This window comes from Hyla sarda, chromosome 5, assembly GCF_029499605.1.
Source record: "Hyla sarda isolate aHylSar1 chromosome 5, aHylSar1.hap1, whole genome shotgun sequence".
In the NCBI taxonomy this organism is placed as follows: Eukaryota; Metazoa; Chordata; class Amphibia; order Anura; family Hylidae; genus Hyla; species Hyla sarda.
The window spans coordinates 227,393,125-227,415,457 of NC_079193.1; the positions used below are offsets into that span (position 1 = coordinate 227,393,125).

Here is a 22,333-nt window from a genome sequence, read left to right on the forward strand (position 1 = left end):
AGAAAACATTCAAACCGTATATACGTGACCAAAACATTCCCAATATAATAATCAGAAATAAAGAAGACAGGCCAGCTAACCTGCCTGAGCTGGAATACTCCACCAGTGTTCACATCCTTGGCCTGATGTAACTCCACTGACGTGTACTCGCCATTCTCATTCAGCTCATATATAGATATCCATGTTTTTATACGTCGCGTCACCTCATTCCACCTAGAGATAAAAGGGAAAAAAAGGGAATCACTTTTTTCACCGATGTCCATTTCTTTACAAGAATAACAGACTTCTTTGCCTTCTTGTGATGAAATACACTGAGGGAGTAAACTATTCATAATTATGTCCAGATATAAAGAGCATAACACCAGTATTTCTTTCAACAGTAAAACAGGTCTACCATATTTTACTAATAGATCTGAAATAGAACAAGAGGTACAATATACTATCAGAGGGGTTGTCAGGGTCTTCATAAGTGTATTTTATAGGATTAGATTAATACGATTTATTATTAGCAATAAAAGCAGCAACTGACTGACTAGCAATGCAGCAAAAGTCAAACATTTTTGCAGATATGCAGACATACTGTGCTTAAGGATTATACAGTGTAATGTGGAGGGTATAGAAAGTATGTTTTTTTTTTTGTTTTTTTTAGAACACTACTGTATCTCGACAGGAGTAAAATGAAACAGAGATCAAGCCGGCACTTACGCAGGACTAGCTTTTATTGGTAAAAGAAGTCAAAAGTAAAACAGGACAACGCGTTTCGGCGCACACTCGCGTCTTCCTCAGGTCCACAAATATAATTTTGTGTAGTCCTGGCCGGGAAACCTGCGGGCTCGCAGACTGTGACAATTCTATCTTTGCATACCCTCAACCACACAACAGAGGCCCCACTGACCTCTCTACACATCCTCTCAAGGTCAGTGCGTCACCTTGGGTGCTGGTGGTGGGTATTTGCACCTTTACTTTTTATTCCAGAAATACTACACTAGGGAGCGCCCCGTTGTTTTTTCTCCTCCTTTTTCCTTTATATGGATTATACAGTGATCAACTTAATGGAGAGTAATGAACTATATGACACTGCAGGACCTGAGCAAACCTGTCAACCACACTGCAGTGCCATCCACATTAAGCTGCTCACATTTTTAATACTGGACAGCACAAAAGTGGCAAGTAAAAAAGTATTTTCTCCAACTGCACAACTGTCCTTCTTTTGTTCTAGTATATATAACACATGCCACATGTTAATAGACTAATATGCTTGTACAACACAAACCTGTCTCGCAGTGTTCTAGATTTTGCATGAAGCGAGTCAATCTCCCACAATGATCTTCCATTTCCAGCGCATCTATGACCCCAAACTTCAACAGCAAGTGCACCCTCAGAAATAAACTCTAAAAACTCTTCTGTAATATTGACCACATAATCCTGGAGGAAAATACCAAGTATTAGATGCACAATATGAGGATGTTTGTTGCATTCCTTATTAAAAGGGGTTATCCAGCAAAAAAAAAAATGTATTTTCAATATATGTGCCCAGGCGTTGTGATAACATAAAAAAAGCTTTTACTTACCTCCATTGCTCCCCCGCAGCCTCTGTTATCACAGCATCCAGTCTCCAATGAACTACGCTTCCTGGTGCTGCAGACAGCACATTATGTTGCCGCTCGCCCAATCAATGGATGAGACAGGACACTCCTGCAGCCAATGATATTCTGTGCAGCAATGTGACGCACTCTAGTGTCTGCAGCTCAAGGTGCTGTGATAACAGAGATTTTGGAGGAGCAATGGACTTTTAAGGATTTTAAAAATTTTTTTTAGTTATCGCCTAGGCACATTTATAGAAAAAACTTTTCTGGATAACCCCTTTAAAGCTGCTTTCCTATGGCATGGGCACATCATCCAATCAAATAGGAATATATAGCTTTATCATTTATTCATCTATTTCCTTACGACATAGATAATGATTAATACCTTTGAATGTGCAAATTTCACTGTAAACTGAGCGTCTTTACTTCTGGCGGAAAGCATATCAGGATTGACCATGGGTGGTGCTACTGTAGGTTCAGGCTGGTCCCAGAAAGTGTATTGACAGAACACAAAGTTTGACAGATTCAGGGGAAGGCCTGTAGCTTCTTTAATTTTAACCTAATATAAAAAAGAAAAAGGTAGAACAATTGGGCATGTTCACACGGGTCAAAAACATTTTAGTCAAAATGGCTATATGGCTAATCCGTGGCTAAAACCGCGAAAAGATCAGCGATATGTAATCTCATAATCCGCATCAGGAGTGTGAGGATATGCCTAGGATTTGTAAAGCAGATATAGAAGCTGACTTTTTAGCCTCTTTGTAGGCCATGTCAAAAAGCCCTTACTCTTACCAGGCACAAAAAGGCCTCTTTCATATCAGAGACTTTTGCATCCATATTATGTCAGTTTTTGTGCTCCCTAATACCGAGCTAATGTTAAAAGGGTACTCCGGTGGAAAACTTTTTTTTTTTTTTTTTAATCAACTGGTGCCAGAAAGTTAAAAAGATTTGTATATTAATTCTATTAAAAAATCTTAATCCTTCCAGTACATATTAGCTGCTTAATACTACAGAGGAAATTCTGTTCTTTTTGGACCAGTGTGCTCTCTGCTGAATCACGAACACAGTGCTCTCTGCTGACATCTGCTGTACCCCTTTAATCTATTGGGCTATTCGCATGGCCATATAAATAACACATATGTTTTAAAAGAGCAGAATGCGCTACTTTCATCTATATTGAGGATGAAATATGCCCAATGAAATTTATGGTGAGGAATTAAAATACAGATGTGACTGTATTTGATTTGAATAATATTGGCATTTACCTTAATTTTATCATCCATTTTTTAATTTTCTGTCTAGAAGACAGAACATCTGCATTCACTATACAAAATATGGATGAAATACTGATGAAATATTCTTACAGTTCCAAAAATGCAACAGTTCTCTCCTGTGTCATTGCATGACATGACCTGTTATGTCATTGACTCTTCCTTCCAGTGAAATTCCATATACTGAGCTAGGTATCACAATTCCCTAGCTCCTAAATACAGGATATCGCAGAAAGGAATAAATGGTGACATCATAGGCCATGTGACATGCCTATACAGTGGGGAACGGGGCCATTACAGGAGTGTGAGTATATTACTTTGTATATGTGAGCAGCATGGGGGACTAAATATTAAAAAAAAGATTCTAATTGATATAATCTTTAATATCAACTAAACAGAAAGAAACCCACCTTCTCACTTTCTGCTGGCCTATCTTAACTATACAATATATTAATTTTATAGAAAATAAAAAAATACTCACTCGACATGTCAGCCTTTTAGGCCTGTAGATTATTTCTCCACTATTATCTATGATTTCAAAGCTTCCGCTTTCACTAGAATTCTCAGAGGAGTCGTCACCAACTAAACACTCGGGGACAACACCTGTAACCCGCATTACCTCAATGTGAAGTCGGCCTACGACCTAAAGAGATTTCAACACAGTCTTTGATTATTATTCATAGAAGTACATCTTTACATACAGACAGCTATGGAGAACGGAATGGATTTTATAAACATCTTTGTCAGAATGACAGCTCTTTAGGCTCAAGGCCAAATGTCAAGAGAAGTCACCTATATAAATTAGGCTCAAGGCCAAATGTCAAGAAAAGTCACCTATATACATTGGTACATAACACACTAAGACAGGAAAGGAAAGATAGACAAGCTACACAACAAGGGACTTTTACGTGCTTTTTTTCCATATTGCGGCAACAAAGTGTATCACAATTGTATGCAGTCATAAAAACATTAGACAAAAAAATCTTACCTCCCCCTGCTGGCTAATGATAGGCACTGCATACTGAAGTCTAACATCATAAAAAAGGCATTCTAGGAATACATTTGCTACGCCAATAAGGTTGTGGTTTTCTTGAGCTTCATAAAATGGGTCACCTTTCTTAAAGATGATCCTTTTATTCTGTAACAAATCATATGATAACAATAAACTATTACAGCTTGTACATTGTTATTGTGTAAAGAGAAGATGCTTTCGGACTAAAAGGGAGACATTTATTTATTAGTGCCTCATCATCCATAGACTAAAGACCCTGCATTCCTTAAAGTACATCTATCACCTATGATTTAGTTAGGGGAAAAATAAGCGTTTCCTCTCTATTTAAGTACAATACACTGGCCCTTTAAAGGGAATCTGCCAGCTTAAATTTATGAACTCAGATAGTGACAGTGAAACAATATTAAACAAACCTTTGTCAGTATTTTTCTACCTGGCCTGAAGTGTCAAAAACAGGAAAAGGCTTCAAGGGAACCCAGCTCCACGGTGCTGAACGACCAGAAGAGGTGATCGGTAAAAAGGAGTTTATTTGACCAGAATGCCACGCGTTTCGCTGTGCATGCGCAGCGAAACGCGTTGCATTCTGGTCAAATAAACTCCTTTTTACCGATTCCCTTGAAGCCTTTTCCTGATATTGCCATATATCTACCGGAGGGCAGCAGACGACCTACCATTATTCTTTGCTTACATCATTATGGTGTATGAATTTGCACAACCACCCAGGGTGAGCAATTTATCTATATAGTTTTCTCACTACGGGATCTCAACGTTACTACTCTATGGAGCGCCTGTCTCTTTTATCCTCAAGTGTCAAAAAGCCAGAGCTGTTTAAGTGCCGCTGGATTTATTGTACTGGGTTTAAACTGCTTAAGTGCTACAGTGTAGCTTGCCACCTGGGTTCCATTCCCCTCCTTGTCATGGTTGACTACAGGGCACCAAGCTTGGCACCCTGTATCTCAACCTTGGTGCCCTGTAGTCAACCATGACAAGGATGGGAATGGAACCCAGGAGGCAAGCTACACTGTAGCACGTAAGCAGTTTGGCCCCGCCTCTTGACACTTGATAGTTGGGATAGCCAGATTTACTGCTTCTAAGCTGGAAGAGTGTATTGTGTGGAAGGGAGCATTTAAATATGGTGGAGATCTGTGCTGCTCTCCTCATTTATGCTAAATGATTTTATATGAGCAGCAATGTACAATGTAGGGGCTCCTGTGCATTTTGGATAAGGAGGAGGTGGAAAAGCTTGAAGTACCCACAACAAGTAACTCCTCTGCTCAGTGTGATCTGTCTCCTCAGTGTGTTGTGCCTGTGGCAGACTGGCTCTTTGTGTTTGAGAGACTTAGGTAACCCGCTTACAAACAGTTGTTTCTTGCCCCACCAGATTAGCCCTTAAAGGGGTACTCCGGTGAAAACCTTTTTTCTTTTAAATCAACTGGTGGCAGAAAGTTAAACATATTTGTAAATTACTTCTATTAAAAAATCTTAATCCTTCCTGTACTTATTAGCTGCTGAATACTACAGAGGAAATTCTTTTCTTTTTGGAATGCTCTCTGATGACATCACGACCACAGTTCTCTCTGCTGACGTTATTATAATAATAACAACACTTTATTTATTGTTGTCCTTAGTGGGATTTGAACCCAAGTCCCCAGCACTGCAAGGCAGCAGTGCTAACCACTGAGCCACCATGCTGCCCTTAGCATTCACCATGCTGCCCTTAGCATTCACCATGCTGCCCTTAGCATTATGCATCTGCTATGCACGGTGGCTAAAATGGACAGAGATGTCAGCAGAGAGCACTGTGTTCGTGAGGTCATCAGTGTTCCAAAAAGAAAGGAATTTCCTCTGTAGCATTCAGCAGCTAATAAGTACTGGAAGGATTAAGATTTTTTAATAGAAGTAATTTACAAATATGTTTAACTTTCTGCCACCAGTTGATTTAAAAGAAAAAAGGTTTAAACCGGAGTAACCCTTTAAAACCAAGTTCACATTATGGAATTTCTAAACAGCAAAAGGATTCCGGTACACAGTGCATTGAATGAAATTTCAGCGGCAGAGATTTCCACCACTGAAATTAATCTGCCAAAAAGATTGAACTAGTTCATTCTTTCTGCAGAATACGGCAAGGAATACATTGCTGTATATGGAAGCAGTCACTGTCTGCATGGTCCTAATGCCGATTCAGTTAGCCCCAGGGCTCCTCAGAATCTCCCACTGGAATATTTCCAGCCAGAGCTTCCGTAGTGTGTAACCAGCCTTACAAACAGCTATTTCCTAGTTCAGCAAGTTGACACCTTACAACCCCCCCCCCCCATATAGATGCATGGAACTTTGTCAGAAATAATAACCTCAGCTGGCATCTCCTTCCATTCTTGATAAGCATCCCTCATATCAATGAGTTTGTTCTCTAGCTTCTCAATAGTCCAGACTTGAGTGCCTTTACATTTTCTTCTCACTTGGATGGCGGGTTCACTCACTATTGCTCCTCTCTGAAGAAATGGAAACATTCATAATAAAATGCAAAATAAATGTATGCTTTAGGAATAAATGTGTTATGCGTGAATACAATATTGACTTAAAGCAGAAATATAATGCCCAAATAAGAAATTGACCAGTATTCAAATACACTACATAGTTTATCTAGAAAGCAGAGATTTTTTGATATTGGAATTTTTTTGCAATGAGTCGCTTTTTGTCATGTTAGATGGGGTGCACGCCGACTAAAAATTTTACTTTTATGCCATCAATAAAAATGTACCCCACAACACACAAAAATATCAGGTGTACTAAGCAGAAGCCACAAAATATGGACCAAAGGTCCTCAAATCAATCAAATGAGCCCAAATGTACAGATCATTCCATCACCATGTCCAAGAGTCCTGTCAAAGTCTTGGAGATCCCTGAAAATAGATCATATGTGGAACATCTAAAGTATAGCTTTCCAAACTTCATACTGATGACACCATTTTCATACGTGCATAGTTTTGTCACACACTCTTCGACGTCCCCTCATTTGCACATATCATGTTACGGGTTCTATGATGCACGATGTTATACCAGTATCAGCATTACAAATGTGGCTGCTACCCCACTGTGACATTTCCTCACCCCCTTTATTATCCCTGTGCCACTTCATCATCACCCCAGTTCATTACCTCCTGTGCCATTTCAACCCCCCCCTTCATCATCCCCTCTGTCATTTCATCACTCCCCCCCCCCCCTTGATCACCAGTGCCACTCACCCCCCCCCCCCCCCCCCCCCCGTGACACACTTCTAGAGGGCAGCAGTAGACACTTTACAAACCAGGTAGAAGGGGTCAGTTTATGTGTGACAGTATTCAGGTCATAGAGGGATCAGTAGATTTACATTTTCCACACTTTAGTAGCTCCTTAGCGTTCAGCTTGGACTTTCACCGGATGGCAATCATTGATAAGCAGACCCTTGATAAAACTAGTTGAGTACCCCTGCTCTAGATGTTCCACATGATCTATTTCCACGAATGACCATGACTGTAACAGGACCCTAGGGACAAGGTTTTATATCTGGTACAGTTTTTGTGATGGAAGGATCTGTACAACTGTGGTTGAATGACTGATTGATTTGAGGACCTTGGTCCATATTTTATGGCTTCTGGATTGTCCACTTTGATTTTTTTGTATGGTTTTTTTTTGTGATAAAATGAAAATTATGTCTTAATTTATCATGCACCCAATTTGTGAAATTTTGTTTTCTGGTGCTTATTGAGTCTCCCACTGCCATTGGTACAATATCATGTAACACCAAGGACAGCTATAAACATGGCTTATGAACAAGAATTTCTGTACCAGAAAGTTGCTTGCCTAAAGCCTTGTTTACATTACCGCTGGAGTTCCATTCGTTGGTTCCAGTATAATGATGGGACTTCAGCGGAGAAAAAAAAATACTGAAAGCGGTAATTTTTTTACCCCTTAGATCCTGCAAAACAACATTAGATGAAAACCCTACAAACCTATTTAAAAAGTCAATGGGACTCGTCGGGATCTGTTGGGAGTCTGTTGTGACACATACCGCACAGCTCCATTGTTTGCGTATGTAACGGAGCTACTGAACTAAGCTCACCAACACTGATGTGAATGCAGGCTTAGAGGTGAACTTCATTTTTAAACTTAAGGGTAAAAAAATTGGTCTTTACATAGAAAGTTTCCCACATATATATGTAGTTTATAACACAAATTCAATAGCAGCTATGATTAAAATACAAGTGTAAAGTAGTGTAGAATTGTATAATACTGACCTTCCGGTTGGCACTGAGGTTGACTGCTGGGATCTGAAGAGTGACTTGATAGTCCGTGCATTTACTCATCTCCTCTGCTAAAAAGTTGGCTTCCCTCACCAAGGTGTTAGCCTTGACTATTTGCTCCCTGAGCTTAGAAAGACTCCGTCTGAACAGTTCATCCCTGCAGTGAACATGTGAACATTGAAACATCATTCTCCATAAGGCATTTATCTTCATAATGAAGATTTAACATTGTAATGATAAAGTTACATGATATTACCTTCTCTGCTCATGTCTAAAGCTAAATTCAGAGCAGAGAGATGACAAATACATGATACCTAAAGAAAGGTAACATCGGAATAGATGCTACATTGTATTGCAAGGCTCCCCTCCTTCTTTGGTTGTGCATAAATCAGGCACAATGCTAATACAAATATATCATATAAAAGTGATCACTTCCTAAGTTTAGGATGGCTTAGAGAGGGGTCATTTACTTAAATCTGTTCAGTATTTGCAGAGTTCTGGCACTGTAATATTCCTGCTGCATTGTGCCCCAGCGTGCAATGGAGGCAGAGAGCTGGCTTACCCAGCTCCCCTGCCGCCTCCATATTCTCCGTCCGCCTTGCCCGCCTTATTAATAGTCTAATAAATGCCACGGTGACCGCTCTTCTCTCCGCGCGCTCACCCGTTGCCTTCATCAGCATAATAATGAAGGGGTCGGGACAGGCGGAGAATATGGAGGAGGCAGGGGAGCTAACTCCCTGCCTACATTACGTACTGGAGCGCAATGCAGCAGGAAGATTACAGTGCCAGAACTCTGCAAATACTGACCGGATTTAAGTAAGTGTCCTCTCTTTGTAAAGCTGTTCACCAGCACTATAACCCAGTATATTGACTTTAGTGCAGGTGAACAGGGTGTCAGATTCTCTTTAAATAGTTTGCAGTTACATCAGAGGACATTGGTTCTCACCTCTCTTCCACCCACACACTCATTTTCTGCTGTGCTGTCTGAGACGTGTAGGAGAGCCGTTCATTACCGTGCTGGTGTTGCTTTTCAGGAGAAAGCTGCTGTCGCAGCTGCTCCAGCTCTCTTTCATACATGAGCCGCTGTTCCTCAAGGGCATTCCTCTTCTCCTCTAAATACTGCTTCTCAAGAACTTGAACAACATTGTGGACAGGATCTGAAAGGAGAGGCTCACAGAGTAAGTCTACACAAGGCTCAGACTATACAAGCAACCAAGGATTGTGGCAAACACACTTGTGCATCAGTAAACTTATTAGATCATGTAACTGTAACATCTTCATAGCTTTGTCAAAGCAGGTTGAAACATTGTAAGACACATAGAAAGCACATAGGCAAGACACCCTACTCCACTTTCACTTTAAAATATTCTTTTGTGACCAAAATCATTTCTAATGCGACTATGCAACTATTAAGTGCAGGTAAATATTTTTACATCTATAGAATGGTGGATGAAAAAAAAAGATATCATCATATAGCCTAAAATGGTGGTTGGGAAGCATTAAGCTTGAAACATCAGACAGAAACATCTTAATGATGTAAAAAAATAAAATAAAATAAATATCCCTTTAAAGCAGTACTGCAGTAGAAAAACATGTTTTCAAATTTAAATGGTGCCAAAAAGCTATTCAGGTTTGTAAATTATTTTTATGTAAAAATCTTAACCCTTAAGTACTTCATGTATCAGCTGCTGAATGCTACAGACAAAGTTGTGTGGTTCTTTCCAGTGTGACCTGAGTGCTCTCTGTTGCCACCAATGTCCATGTGAGGAACTGCCTGGAGCATGAGCAAATCTTTAGAGCAAACCTCTCCTGCTCTGTACAGTTCCTGATATGGACAGAGGTGTCAACAGAGGGCACTAAGCGTCAAACTTGAAAGAACTACACAACTTTCTCTGGAGCATACAGCAGTTGATAAGTACTGGAAGGATTAAGATTCCTAAATAGAAGTAATTTACAAATTTGTATAACTTTCTGGCACCAGCTGATTTGATTTTTGTTCAGAAGTTGTAATCACAAAACAACTGCAATAAACCCCAAAGTTTAAAGTGCAAAGTGAAAATAAAATGTAATTTTTACGCTCTTTAAACAATACTATGGAACCAGCTTTGGGATCATGCATATTTTACAGCATTTTGTGAGGGCATACAAGTATTTGACTATAATCCTCTAAAAACGTCTAATGACTGCTTGTTTAGAACGAGGTCCCATGGCTGCTAAGTCCCCTGGCAGTCACCTGTTAATATCAGTAATAAGCTGCAGTAGAACATTAGTAGCTGTACACAGCAACCATGTGTCATTTAGATGATTTTCATCAGAACACAAGCTACTCTATGCACAATCTCTATGCTCCGGCTAATAGAGATAGGCTTTAACAGGAGACCACAGAATGAGAGGTCCATATGTCATAAAGAGCATATGGGCAGGGGTTGCTTAGGTGGGACAAAACCTCTAAAACCTCTGTTAGTACATTTTTTACCAAAGACAAGCAGAACAAGCAGCCCCATGCAAGAACAACTAAGTACTGGACCTTTGTTCAAACCACAGTGCAAATACTGGATAACTTCGCTCCACAGAGAAGATGGAAGGACCCTGAAGAATGATACCAACATGGTAGATGTCCAGCATGACTCCCATGTAAGTTGCTCTTCCTTCACTTCTTCCTCAGCATAAGATTTCGCCAATGACATGAATTTAACATTTTAGTTTCCAATGCAGACACACATTATTATTTTGAGTTGGACAGTGAACATGTCTTTACTTTTTTCCCACCAATATGGCAAAATGTATTATACATATATATATAGAAAAAGATGTAAACCAAGCAGCAAAACCTTGGCTGATGATAGTGGGTGCAAGCAGTAGAGAGGTCCCAGGTCAGGGGTCCCATAGATAGCCACTCCACAAATGAAAGACCGCAGCACTCCAAAGGATAGGTGAATAAGATTTATCGACCCAACATCAGGAACAACGTTTCTACTGCCCGATTGCAGTCTTTCTCAAGCTCTAGAGCTTGAGAAAGACTGCAATTGGGCAATTGAAACGTTGTTCCTGATGTTGGGTCAATAAATCTTATTCACCTATCCTTTGGAGTGCTGCGGTCTTTCGTTTGTGGAGAGTATGTATATATATATATATATATATATATATATATATAAAATGGTGGCTGGCTGTCAATGGCAGGTCAGAAAGTGGGCGCAGCCTTTCCTACAGCTAAGATGGAAATGGCCTGGGCAAAAACATGGGTGTATAATAAAGGTGCCACCTGTGTCTGAATGGTGAACAAGGAAACTTGACTTGCTAGCAGACCACACAATCCTCTCTACTGGCATTTTTTCTAGACTGTCTGGTGCCCGTTTATTTTGTGTGCATGGTCTCACAAAATCAATGCTAACAACTTCAGGATGAGAACAGCCTAGAGGATAAGCAATTCATCAGAACTGCCAACCTGCTTTTAGGATTCCAATGATGCGCCCCTTCAAAAAGTCTGTCACAAAATGTCTTCCAGTGCCACTTAGAGGCATGTCTAGTAGTCAGCAATCTCTCACCAAGAAATGCACTACCCATAAGTAGCCTCTGAACTACTTTTTTATAGGTCAGGAGGGGAAGTGATTTTAGGCCCTCTTGTGGTAAGACCCGGTGTTTATATAATTGCATGCCGGTTTAGCAGCAATCTGACATTTCAATCTGGGTGTGTGTAGAATGTGGTGTTTATCTTCAATAAGTATGAAGTGCTGAATATCATCAATAACTGTCATCCATGTGCACACTGATCCCCATATACTTGAATGTTAGGAAACATGCAGTTCCGGGCACCGGGCAGGTGAATTTTTCAGGCCCTTAGCCCTGCTTCGGGCAAGCAGGGCCAGAGCTGAAAGCCCCCGACAAGCAGGGTGATCCACTATAGAGGTAGCCGAACGGCTTACCTCTGCTGCTTACCTCTGCTTCCCTGGTGTCCATGGCTCTGTCATTGATAGAGCCTGGCTGGACTAAGCTCTTTCAATGGATTGCAGAGCACACAGATCATTGGAGTTCAATAGAACTCTATTGATCTGTATGAGGAATCTAATGATTCCTCCTAAAAGTCCCCTAAGCGACTAATAAAGTGTAAATAAAAAAATAAAAAAAGTTATAAAAGTTTAAAAGACACACAAATCACCCCCTTTTCCTATATAAAAACATGTAAACATAATAAAGATAAACATATTTGGTATCACTGCATGCGTAATTGTACGAACTATTAAAATATAACATTATGTATCCCGTACGGTTAATGACAAATGTAAAAAAAATACCAAACCACAGAATTGCAATTTTTATAATTTCCCAGAAAAAAAGTTAAAAGCGATTAAAGTCAGATCAATACCAAAATGGTACAGATACAAAAAAACTAATTATGGCGCAAAAAATGAGCACTCATACAGCCTCGTATGCGGAGGAAAAGAAAATTTCGAAAAAGTTCTGAATTTTTTTTAAATTAGTTAAACATGATGGAAATTCTACAAATCTGGTATTGCTGCAATCAGGCAGGTCTAAAGTATCAAAATAATATGTTCGCTCAACCACGTAAATGGCGTAGAAGAAAAAAATATCTTTTACTATTTCAATTTCACTTCACCAATATTTTTTTTGGTTTCGGAACATATGTTATGGAAAAATTAAAAGGTATCATTATAGTTGGTAGTTATGGCTAGTATAGGGTGAGGAGGAAAAAACTAGAGTGTTAAAGCAAAAAATGGCCGGGACAAGTGGATTGTCATGGGGGACAAGTAGATTTTGCTCCGTTTTAGTCCCGTGGACAAGCAGTTTTTTTATTACATTTCCACATCCCTGAACTTACTATTACTCTCTAGTCAAGTTTCAGTTCTTTGTTTGCCAGTGAATAAAAAGTAAAAAAATCTCCTTAAGGGCATCTCCTGAGTTTTACCTTTTTGGGCTGTAAAATTTCCCACAACTTCCATTTTATGGCTCAGAAAGCAAGACTTTTTTTTTCTTATAACTATTCAGTTCTCAATAGTAAAACTGTTCTCTTTGCATACACATTTTAATTTCATGTCTGTAATGGTATAGTCATTTTTACTGTCATTTAGATTCCGAAATGTAACTTTTTTTATGCACATATTTTGACACTTTAGACTGAAAGTGAGCCAAAATACGTCCCAATTTTTTTAATTAACTTTGTTTCCATATAAAAAAAACACAAATTAACGCCTTTATTAAAGGGAACCCGTCATCAGATGTTACCATATATAACGTGTAGAAAGGTGTAACGTATGGTAAAATACTTTATACTCACCATTCCTTGTGGTTCCTGCCCACAAGGCTAGTGAGGATATGAAGTTAGAAGGTCTCTCCCGCCAGCCCTGTAAGTAGTCCCTTGGGCGGAGAGCTATACTTACCTAGTACCGTCTTCTCCGGCTGTAACCAGCTGCGTCACCATTCTGCTCCCTAAACAGACAGAGCAGAGCGATGACACGGGGGCGTGGCCAGGCTGTCAATCACACTGAGGGGGCAAGATTACAGACGGAAAAGACGGTACTAGCTCCCACCAAGGGGACTTATGTGGCTGGCAGGGGACACTTTTAAACAGCATATCATCACCATCCCTGTGGGCAGAATGTCTCCAGAGGATGGTGAGGATGAAGATTTTACCATCTATAATACATTGCTACGGGTTATATAAGGTAAAGTTTGATGACAGGTACCCTTTAAATTGCTTAACAATCAGTTTTTTTAAGTAATTTAAAGGGTCTTTAAAATGTCTGAGTATAGCCTAAGGCTATGTATATACAGTGACTACGGTCAAAGCCACTGAGTAGCCCTAGCCAAAACGTATTTGGCCTTGTGGTGTTTTCTTGCCCATATACTTATCTACTTACCATTGCTGTTTAAAGCCTTCATAATGACTTCCATCTGTGCAAATTCATAATTATAGTCAGGTTCTGAAGATGCTTCACTTGCAGCATCAATATCAATGTCAGTGCAGCTAGTTTCTTTCTCAAACTCTTTCAACCAGTCTTTCCTTTTTCTCTTTGGCAGGTTGAGCCTAAAAAACAATATTAGAGTTAGTAGGTGTAGAAAATACATGCGCTGACTGGTTGTCCAGGAGCATAAATAGCCAGAATGAGTCAAAGCAGATCAGCGAAACGTGTCGGAGGGTGAGGTGGGGGAGCGTGGGTGACCAGCCATCTGCACCGGCATATGTAAGTCTCTGGACATATTTAGCACATGTGCACCTTTATGCATTGGAAACTTTTGGGAGTATTCTTGCCCTTATGAATAGTTTTTTGTACATATATGGGACACCTTCTGGGGTATTTAGAAACATAGTCAATGACTCACTCATAATCATGGTACATGGTCCGTGCGATGAAATTATATGTACTTAGTTTACTTATTGCACTTAGCACCTTCCATGACTTTAGAGCTGCTATTTTTTGATAATGTTTACACCCTAATACCATAAGCTGCTTATAAATTCTACAATTGTGCCTACCACCTTTGCCCTTATCCCCACAGTGTGTTGCCATATTATGCATTGGATTATTTATTAAGTGTAGATATATCAATTAGAATAGATACATATATTGTTCCTGGTGTATTATATGGATAACCCAGTATAGGGAATCCTCATATACTTACAGCTGGTCACCAGCACGATTCCCCCCCTGTGATTTTAATTTAATTGTCTTGTGTCATATATGTTTTTTTCAGGTTTCATTGGGGTTTCTCATTTTCTGTATGTTATGTAATCTCAATAAAAATTGTCAAATCTGTACCTTATATTTTGTTTTTGGTTCATCATTTGGGGTCCTTTTGTAGGTAGACATATCTATGTGTTCAACACCCTATGTGATTTCACCCTTAATGTCCTTTTAGGCAGGCATGCCCTGCTAGATCGTTGCTCTGTGTTTTATATGACTTCATTATTTTGGAGGCAGGGCTGCACAAACGATCAGTGGATTACTCATGTAGCCCTTCACTTGCATCACTGTTGGCTGCACATTCCCTGTTTATACAGGAAGATGTGAGACTAACTTGACAATGATTTTTAGGGCTGCAAAAAAAAATGCAATCAGGTCGACAAATGAGCATTTCATTATTTAACATCTGATTGCTGAGTCTATTACATGGGCAATATCAGCCTGCTAGGCCTATAAATGCCCCCATGAGACGTCAGGTCATACAGGAATGTGAAAAGATACAGCTGTCAGCACAATCACTTCATAACTTTGCGCCGGAGACACAACAGTTAGGGCACGCTGAGCTACGTGGACAACAGGTGGGAGGTCGGGTAAAGGGCCGTCGCTGCTGCCACTACTGGGACACTTGTCCGGATCCCCAAGACAGACAGCACTGCCTTCTGCTGTACATGCGGTACACGCAAATACAGAAGAAGGCTCCCCTCTGTGTGAGCCGCATCTGCGCCTACACAGAGGAGACTTGACCTCCGCCCCCGCTGCGCAGTGCAGGCACCGATGACCGTGCAGGCACCGATGACCTCACTCATCGGTACCTACACTATGGAGGAAGGAAGACGCGGGCCCCTGCTGCTTTCTGGTGGAGAAGATTGCTACGTGGGACATCAGTTGAGCATCATTTTTTGAGGGAGAAAGACTCTGCTGCCGACACCTACTGTAGGGGGACCCTGCAGCTTACACCTACTGTGGGGGGACCCCCTGCCTACACCTACTTTAGGGGACCCGCTGCCTACACCCACTGTGGGGGAACTCTGCTGCCTACACCCACTGTGGGGTAACTCTGCTGCCTACACCCACTGTGGGGTAACTCTGCTGCCTACACCCACTGTGGGGTAACTCTGCTGCCTACACCCACTGTGGGGTAACTCTGCTGCCTACACCCACTGTGGGGTAACTCTGCTGCCTACACCCACTGTGGGGTAACTCTGCTGCCTACACCCACTGTGGGGTAACTCTGCTGCCTACACCCACTGTGGGGTAACTCTGCTGCCTACACCCACTGTGGGGTAACTCTGCTGCCTACACCCACTGTGGGGTAACTCTGCTGCCTACACCCACTGTGGGGTAACTCTGCTGCCTACACCCACTGTGGGGTAACTCTGCTGCCTACACCCACTGTGGGGGAACTCTGCTGCCTACACCCACTGTGGGGGAACTCTGCTGCCTACACCCACTGTGGGGGAACTCTGCTGCCTACACCCACTGTGGGGGAACTCTGCTGCCTACACCCACTGTGGGGGAACTCTGCTGCCTACACCCACTGTGGGGGAACTCTGCTGCCTACACCCACTGTGGGGGAACTCTGCTGCCTACACCCACTGTGGGGGAACTCTGCTGCCTACACCCACTGTGGGGGAACTCTGCTGCCTACACCCACTGTGGGGGAACTCTGCTGCCTACACCCACTGTGGGGGAACTCTGCTGCCTACACCCACTGTGGGGGAACTCTGCTGCCTACACCCACTGTGGGGGAACTCTGCTGCCTACACCCACTGTGGGGGAACTCTGCTGCCTACACCCACTGTGGGGGAACTCTGCTGCCTACACCCACTGTGGGGGAACTCTGCTGCCTACACCCACTGTGGGGGAACTCTGCTGCCTACACCCACTGTGGGGGAACTCTGCTGCCTACACCCACTGTGGGGGAACTCTGCTGCCTACACCCACTGTGGGGGAACTCTGCTGCCTACACCCACTGTGGGGGAACTCTGCTGCCTACACCCACTGTGGGGGAACTCTGCTGCCTACACCCACTGTGGGGGAACTCTGCTGCCTACACCCACTGTGGGGGAACTCTGCTGCCTACACCCACTGTGGGGGAACTCTGCTGCCTACACCCACTGTGGGGGAACTCTGCTGCCTACACCCACTGTGGGGGAACTCTGCTGCCTACACCCACTGTGGGGGAACTCTGCTGCCTACACCCACTGTGGGGGAACTCTGCTGCCTACACCCACTGTGGGGGAACTCTGCTGCCTACACCCACTGTGGGGGAACTCTGCTGCCTACACCCACTGTGGGGGAACTCTGCTGCCTACACCCACTGTGGGGGAACTCTGCTGCCTACACCCACTGTGGGGGAACTCTGCTGCCTACACCCACTGTGGGGGAACTCTGCTGCCTACACCCACTGTGGGGGAACTCTGCTGCCTACACCCACTGTGGGGGAACTCTGCTGCCTACACCCACTGTGGGGGAACTCTGCTGCCTACACCCACTGTGGGGGAACTCTGCTGCCTACACCCACTGTGGGGGAACTCTGCTGCCTACACCCACTGTGGGGGAACTCTGCTGCCTACACCCACTGTGGGGGAACTCTGCTGCCTACACCCACTGTGGGGGAACTCTGCTGCCTACACCCACTGTGGGGGAACTCTGCTGCCTACACCCACTGTGGGGGAACTCTGCTGCCTACACCCACTGTGGGGGAACTCTGCTGCCTACACCCACTGTGGGGGAACTCTGCTGCCTACACCCACTGTGGGGGAACTCTGCTGCCTACACCCACTGTGGGGGAACTCTGCTGCCTACACCCACTGTGGGGGAACTCTGCTGCCTACACCCACTGTGGGGGAACTCTGCTGCCTACACCCACTGTGGGGGAACTCTGCTGCCTACACCCACTGTGGGGGAACTCTGCTGCCTACACCCACTGTGGGGGAACTCTGCTGCCTACACCCACTGTGGGGGAACTCTGCTGCCTACACCCACTGTGGGGGAACTCTGCTGCCTACACCCACTGTGGGGGAACTCTGCTGCCTACACCCACTGTGGGGGAACTCTGCTGCCTACACCCACTGTGGGGGAACTCTGCTGCCTACACCCACTGTGGGGGAACTCTGCTGCCTACACCCACTGTGGGGGAACTCTGCTGCCTACACCCACTGTGGGGGAACTCTGCTGCCTACACCCACTGTGGGGGAACTCTGCTGCCTACACCCACTGTGGGGGAACTCTGCTGCCTACACCTAATGTGAGGGAACTCTGCTGCCTACACCTAATGTGAAGGAACTCTGCTGCCTACACCTAATGTGAAGGACTATCTACTATGTTCCTGCCTAGCTAATATGGGGACAAACTATCAAGCTCATAGGAGGGCTACCAACTACCTACATAGGGGGTTTTCATACAGTGGCAGATATCTGGGGGATTTACCCACAGGGGGCATAACTACCTACCTGGCGGACATTAACTACCTGGGGGCATGATCTACTAGGGGCCACTACTTCCTGGGGACATTACCTACCTGTAACTTCCGTAAGCAACACCTTATTTTCTGTCCGCTAAAACAAAATACTCTCATAGTGCCCCTCCTGAGACTTGACTCTGGATCTGCCATTGGTGGAGGGGGTGCTGGCTACCTAACTTTATACCTGGATGCCTAACTACTTACCTACATACCTGGCTGCCTAACTACTTACCTACATATATTGCTACGTACCTACATACCTGGCTACCTAAGTACATACCGAGCCTTCATACATGGCTGCCTAAGTACCTAGCTAGTCACCTACCTACATATCTGGCTTAATGATCTACCCTACCTGTCCTTTTACTGTAATTTTACTTTAGATGGGAAAATTGTGTAGAGGAGAGGAGGGCACTGAAAAAATGCAGAGTCTAATATACTTGTGCTGCAGATGAGATCGGCATGGTGGTCTGATTCAGATGGAGAAGAAAAGAGGATGCCGCTAATCAGAAAAGACGTAATTGTGAGTCCCTTTATATAACTGTAATCACTTCTATGGTGTACAGATTCTGTGTACAGCTGCTATCTACCGCCATATGGTCCTGTATATAATCACTTCTATGGAGTACAGATCCTGTGTACAGCTGATATCTACCACCATATGGTCCTGTATATAATCACTTATATTGCATACAGATCTCTGTACAGCTGGTGTCTACCGCTACATGGTCCTGTAAATAATCACTTATAGAGTATACAGACCCTATATAGTATACTGGTCTGTGTATAGTGGTTTTATTCAGTACAGTATGGCGGTATTATCCAGTTATTGTGTGGTGATATATATTTACTCATTGTATAGGTCATGGAAAATTATATTACCCACGTTAAAGTGTTTCTTATTTATAAAATTTAGTTTATTTTGTATGTAGGGGTGGTGGAGGGATTTGGGTGGAATATGGGCAGAAGTGTGACAAGCAGCAGAGCATCGCAGGGGGGGCCTTGCTTTTTTTTGGTCCAGGGGCCCTAAGTGTTGTCAGTCCACTCCTGGGTGGGATAGATGGAATCCATCTGTGTGGGGTTCAATCCTTATAGCAGTAAAGCAAATACAACAAAGTCCTTCAAGAGGTAACTGGGAAGCATTCATCTGAGGTACAAAAACATTCTCAGAGCTTGGTTATGCAACCCGCATGCCACAGACAAGGGTGAAGTTACAACCGTTTCACGCCCACAATGGCGCTTGGGGTCTCACGAAGCACCATTATGGGCGTGAAATGGCTGTAACCTTACCCTTGTCTGTGGCATCCAGGTAGCATACACAAGCTCTGTGATGTTTTGTTAACTGTTAAATAAAAAAGTGCTTTCATACCTTCGGTGAGTGCCTCCCAGTTACCTTTAAAAAGGACTTAACAGGGACATAAATGGGCACTGTCAGATTCGAAAACTTTTTATATGTTGTACATCTTGGCAAAACATTAACCTTTCTAATATATTTCTTAAGAACAATTTAATATCTATTTATAGAAATCATTACTTCTAAAATCATGGCTTTGTCCAAGCTGAAGCACAGGCATGGACAAGTCCAGTAAGTGAGGGTGGGTTAGCACTCTTCTGTGCTCTCTCCTGTCAGGACAAGAGAGAGCACAGAAGAGTCCTATCAGACAGGAGAGAGCACAGAGGAGTGCTATCAGACAGGAGAGAGCACAGAGGAGTCCTATCAGACAGGAGAGAGCACAGAGGAGTCCTATCAGACAGGAGAGAGCACAGAGGAGTCCTATCAGACAGGAGAGAGCACAGAGGAGTCCTATCAGACAGAAGAGAGCACAGAGGAGTGCTATCAGACAGGAGAAAGCACAGAGGAGTACTATCAGACAGGAAAGAACACAGAGAAGTACTATCAGACAGGAGAGAGCACAGAGGAGTACTATCAGACAGGAGAGAGCACATAGGAGTACTATCAGACCGGAGAGAGCAGAGAGGAGTCCTATCAGACAGGAGAGAGCACAGAGGAGTACAATCAGACAGGAGAGAGCACAGATGAGTACTATCAGACAGGAGAGAGCACAGAAGAGTGCTATCGGACAGGAGAGAACACAGAGGAGTACTATCGGACAGGAGAGAGCACAGAGGAGTCCTATCAGACAGGAGAGAGCACAGAGGAGTCCTATCAGACACGAGAGAGCACAGAGGAGTACTATCAGACAGGAGAGAGCACAGATGAGTCCTATCAGACAGGAGAGAGTACAGAGGAGTACTATCAGACAGGAGAGACCACAGAGGAGTCCTATCAGACAGGAGAGAGTACAGAGGAGTACTATCAGACAGGAGAGAGCACAGAGGAGTCCTATAAGACAGGAGAGAGCGCAGAGGAGTCCTATCAGACATGAGAGAGCACAGAGGAGTCCTATCAGACAGGAGAGAGCACAGAGGAGTCCTATAAGACAGGAGAGAGCGCAGAGGAGTCCTATCAGACACGAGAGAGCACAGAGGAGTACTATCAGACAGGAGAGAGCACAGAGGAGTCCTATCAGACAGGAGAGAGCACAGAGGAGTGCTATCAGATAGGAGAGAGCACAGAGGAGTCCTATCAGACAGGAGAGAGTACAGAGGAGTACTATCAGACAGGAGCGAGCACAGAGGAGTACAGAGGAGTACTATCAGACAAGAGAGAGCACAGAGGAGAACTATCAGACAGGAGAGAGCACAGAAGTGTGCTTGCCCACCCTCACTTACTGGACTTTGTCCATACCTGTTCTTCAGCTTGAACAAAGCAATGATTTTATAAGCCATGGTTTCTATAAAAGGAAGTAAAATTTTCTTATGAAGTAAATTAGAAAGGTTAATGTTTTGTCAAGTTGTACAACATATAAAAAGTTTTGGAATCTGACAGTGCCCATTTTAAGGCCTCCTTTATACATTCTTTTTCAACAGTGAAAAAAAAAATCTCAGTGAAAAAAAAGTTAAGAAATCAGCATCTTCCATACATGGATGGAACAGTTTTTTCGCCTGAAAAATCCATTGTGTCAACACACAGTAAACTACACAGGGGTAGTTGAGGTGTGTAAATGCATACCTGAAGAAGTGGTTGTTTCCCCAGAGGATTCTGTCTCCATGCCACAAAGAGGTTTTAGAGCAAACCTGAACCCCATTTACACATGTCCTGAAAAAAAAAATATAATAATAATTAAAAAATTTTTTTTTGTGAAAAGACATATAATAATACAAGAAACGTATGGCAATACCTGACAATAGGTCAGAGAGTAGCACATTATTTGGCCTGGGAATATTAGCCTGCTTCCTATGCTAGGCCATCATGTGATTTTTGAATTTGTTTTAAACTAGGCAGTAAAAAATGTGTGACTAATCTGCAATGTCATAAAACAAGTGCTCAGAATAAAGAAAACACACAAAAAAGTCTATAAACACCCACACACCAACTGTAATTATTATTTTTCTTCTTTGTGCTAGTTAAAGGTAATAAAATGTAGCTGCACTCTCCAGAAGGAGCAAAAGAACTCTTCATCTGCATGTCTGTACAAGGAATTTTCACTACAAGACACAAACTCACAGTTATATGTGGCTGTGCCAGCTATCCCAAAACTCTGGATCAGATCACTTTATTGTAGTGTACAAAAAGAAAAAACATATAAAACAGAAAATGACATTAGCTTTCCTTTAGTCCATGGCAGTCACATTGTACATTCAATATACCCCTAACATAACAGTGAGTACATGGAGAAAAACATAATAACAATCCCTAACTACCCCACCACCCACCTCCATTCCACCTGTATATTGGGGTCATAAGGTATATACAGTGAGGAAAAAAAGTATTTAGTCAGCCACCAACTGTGCAAGTTATACCACTTAAAAAGATGAGAGAGGCCTGTACATTTCATCATATGTATACCTCAACTATGAGAGACATAATGAGGAAAAAAAATCCATAAAATCACATTGTCTGATTTTTAAAGACTTTATTTGCTAATTATGGTGGAAAATAAGTATTTGGTCACC

General features: G+C 42.8%; 1 protein-coding gene across 7 annotated transcripts in view; it reads right to left on the minus strand.

The window, feature by feature from the left end:
- The window catches only part of KIF13A (kinesin family member 13A), a 268,080-nt gene that overhangs the window by 34,779 nt on the left and 210,968 nt on the right, over positions 1-22,333 (minus strand). For all 7 annotated transcript variants that reach the window (XM_056521241.1, XM_056521242.1, XM_056521243.1 and 4 more), the window contains 10 exons: positions 21,390-21,476; positions 14,026-14,192; positions 9,096-9,306; positions 8,144-8,306; positions 6,218-6,358; positions 3,846-3,995; positions 3,339-3,500; positions 1,972-2,145; positions 1,274-1,425; positions 81-213 (listed from right to left, as the gene is read on the minus strand). In XM_056521241.1, coding sequence (XP_056377216.1) covers positions 81-213; positions 1,274-1,425; positions 1,972-2,145; positions 3,339-3,500; positions 3,846-3,995; positions 6,218-6,358; positions 8,144-8,306; positions 9,096-9,306; positions 14,026-14,192; positions 21,390-21,476 — 1,540 coding nt within the window. The remainder of the gene's footprint in view (positions 1-80; positions 214-1,273; positions 1,426-1,971; positions 2,146-3,338; positions 3,501-3,845; positions 3,996-6,217; positions 6,359-8,143; positions 8,307-9,095; positions 9,307-14,025; positions 14,193-21,389; positions 21,477-22,333) is intronic.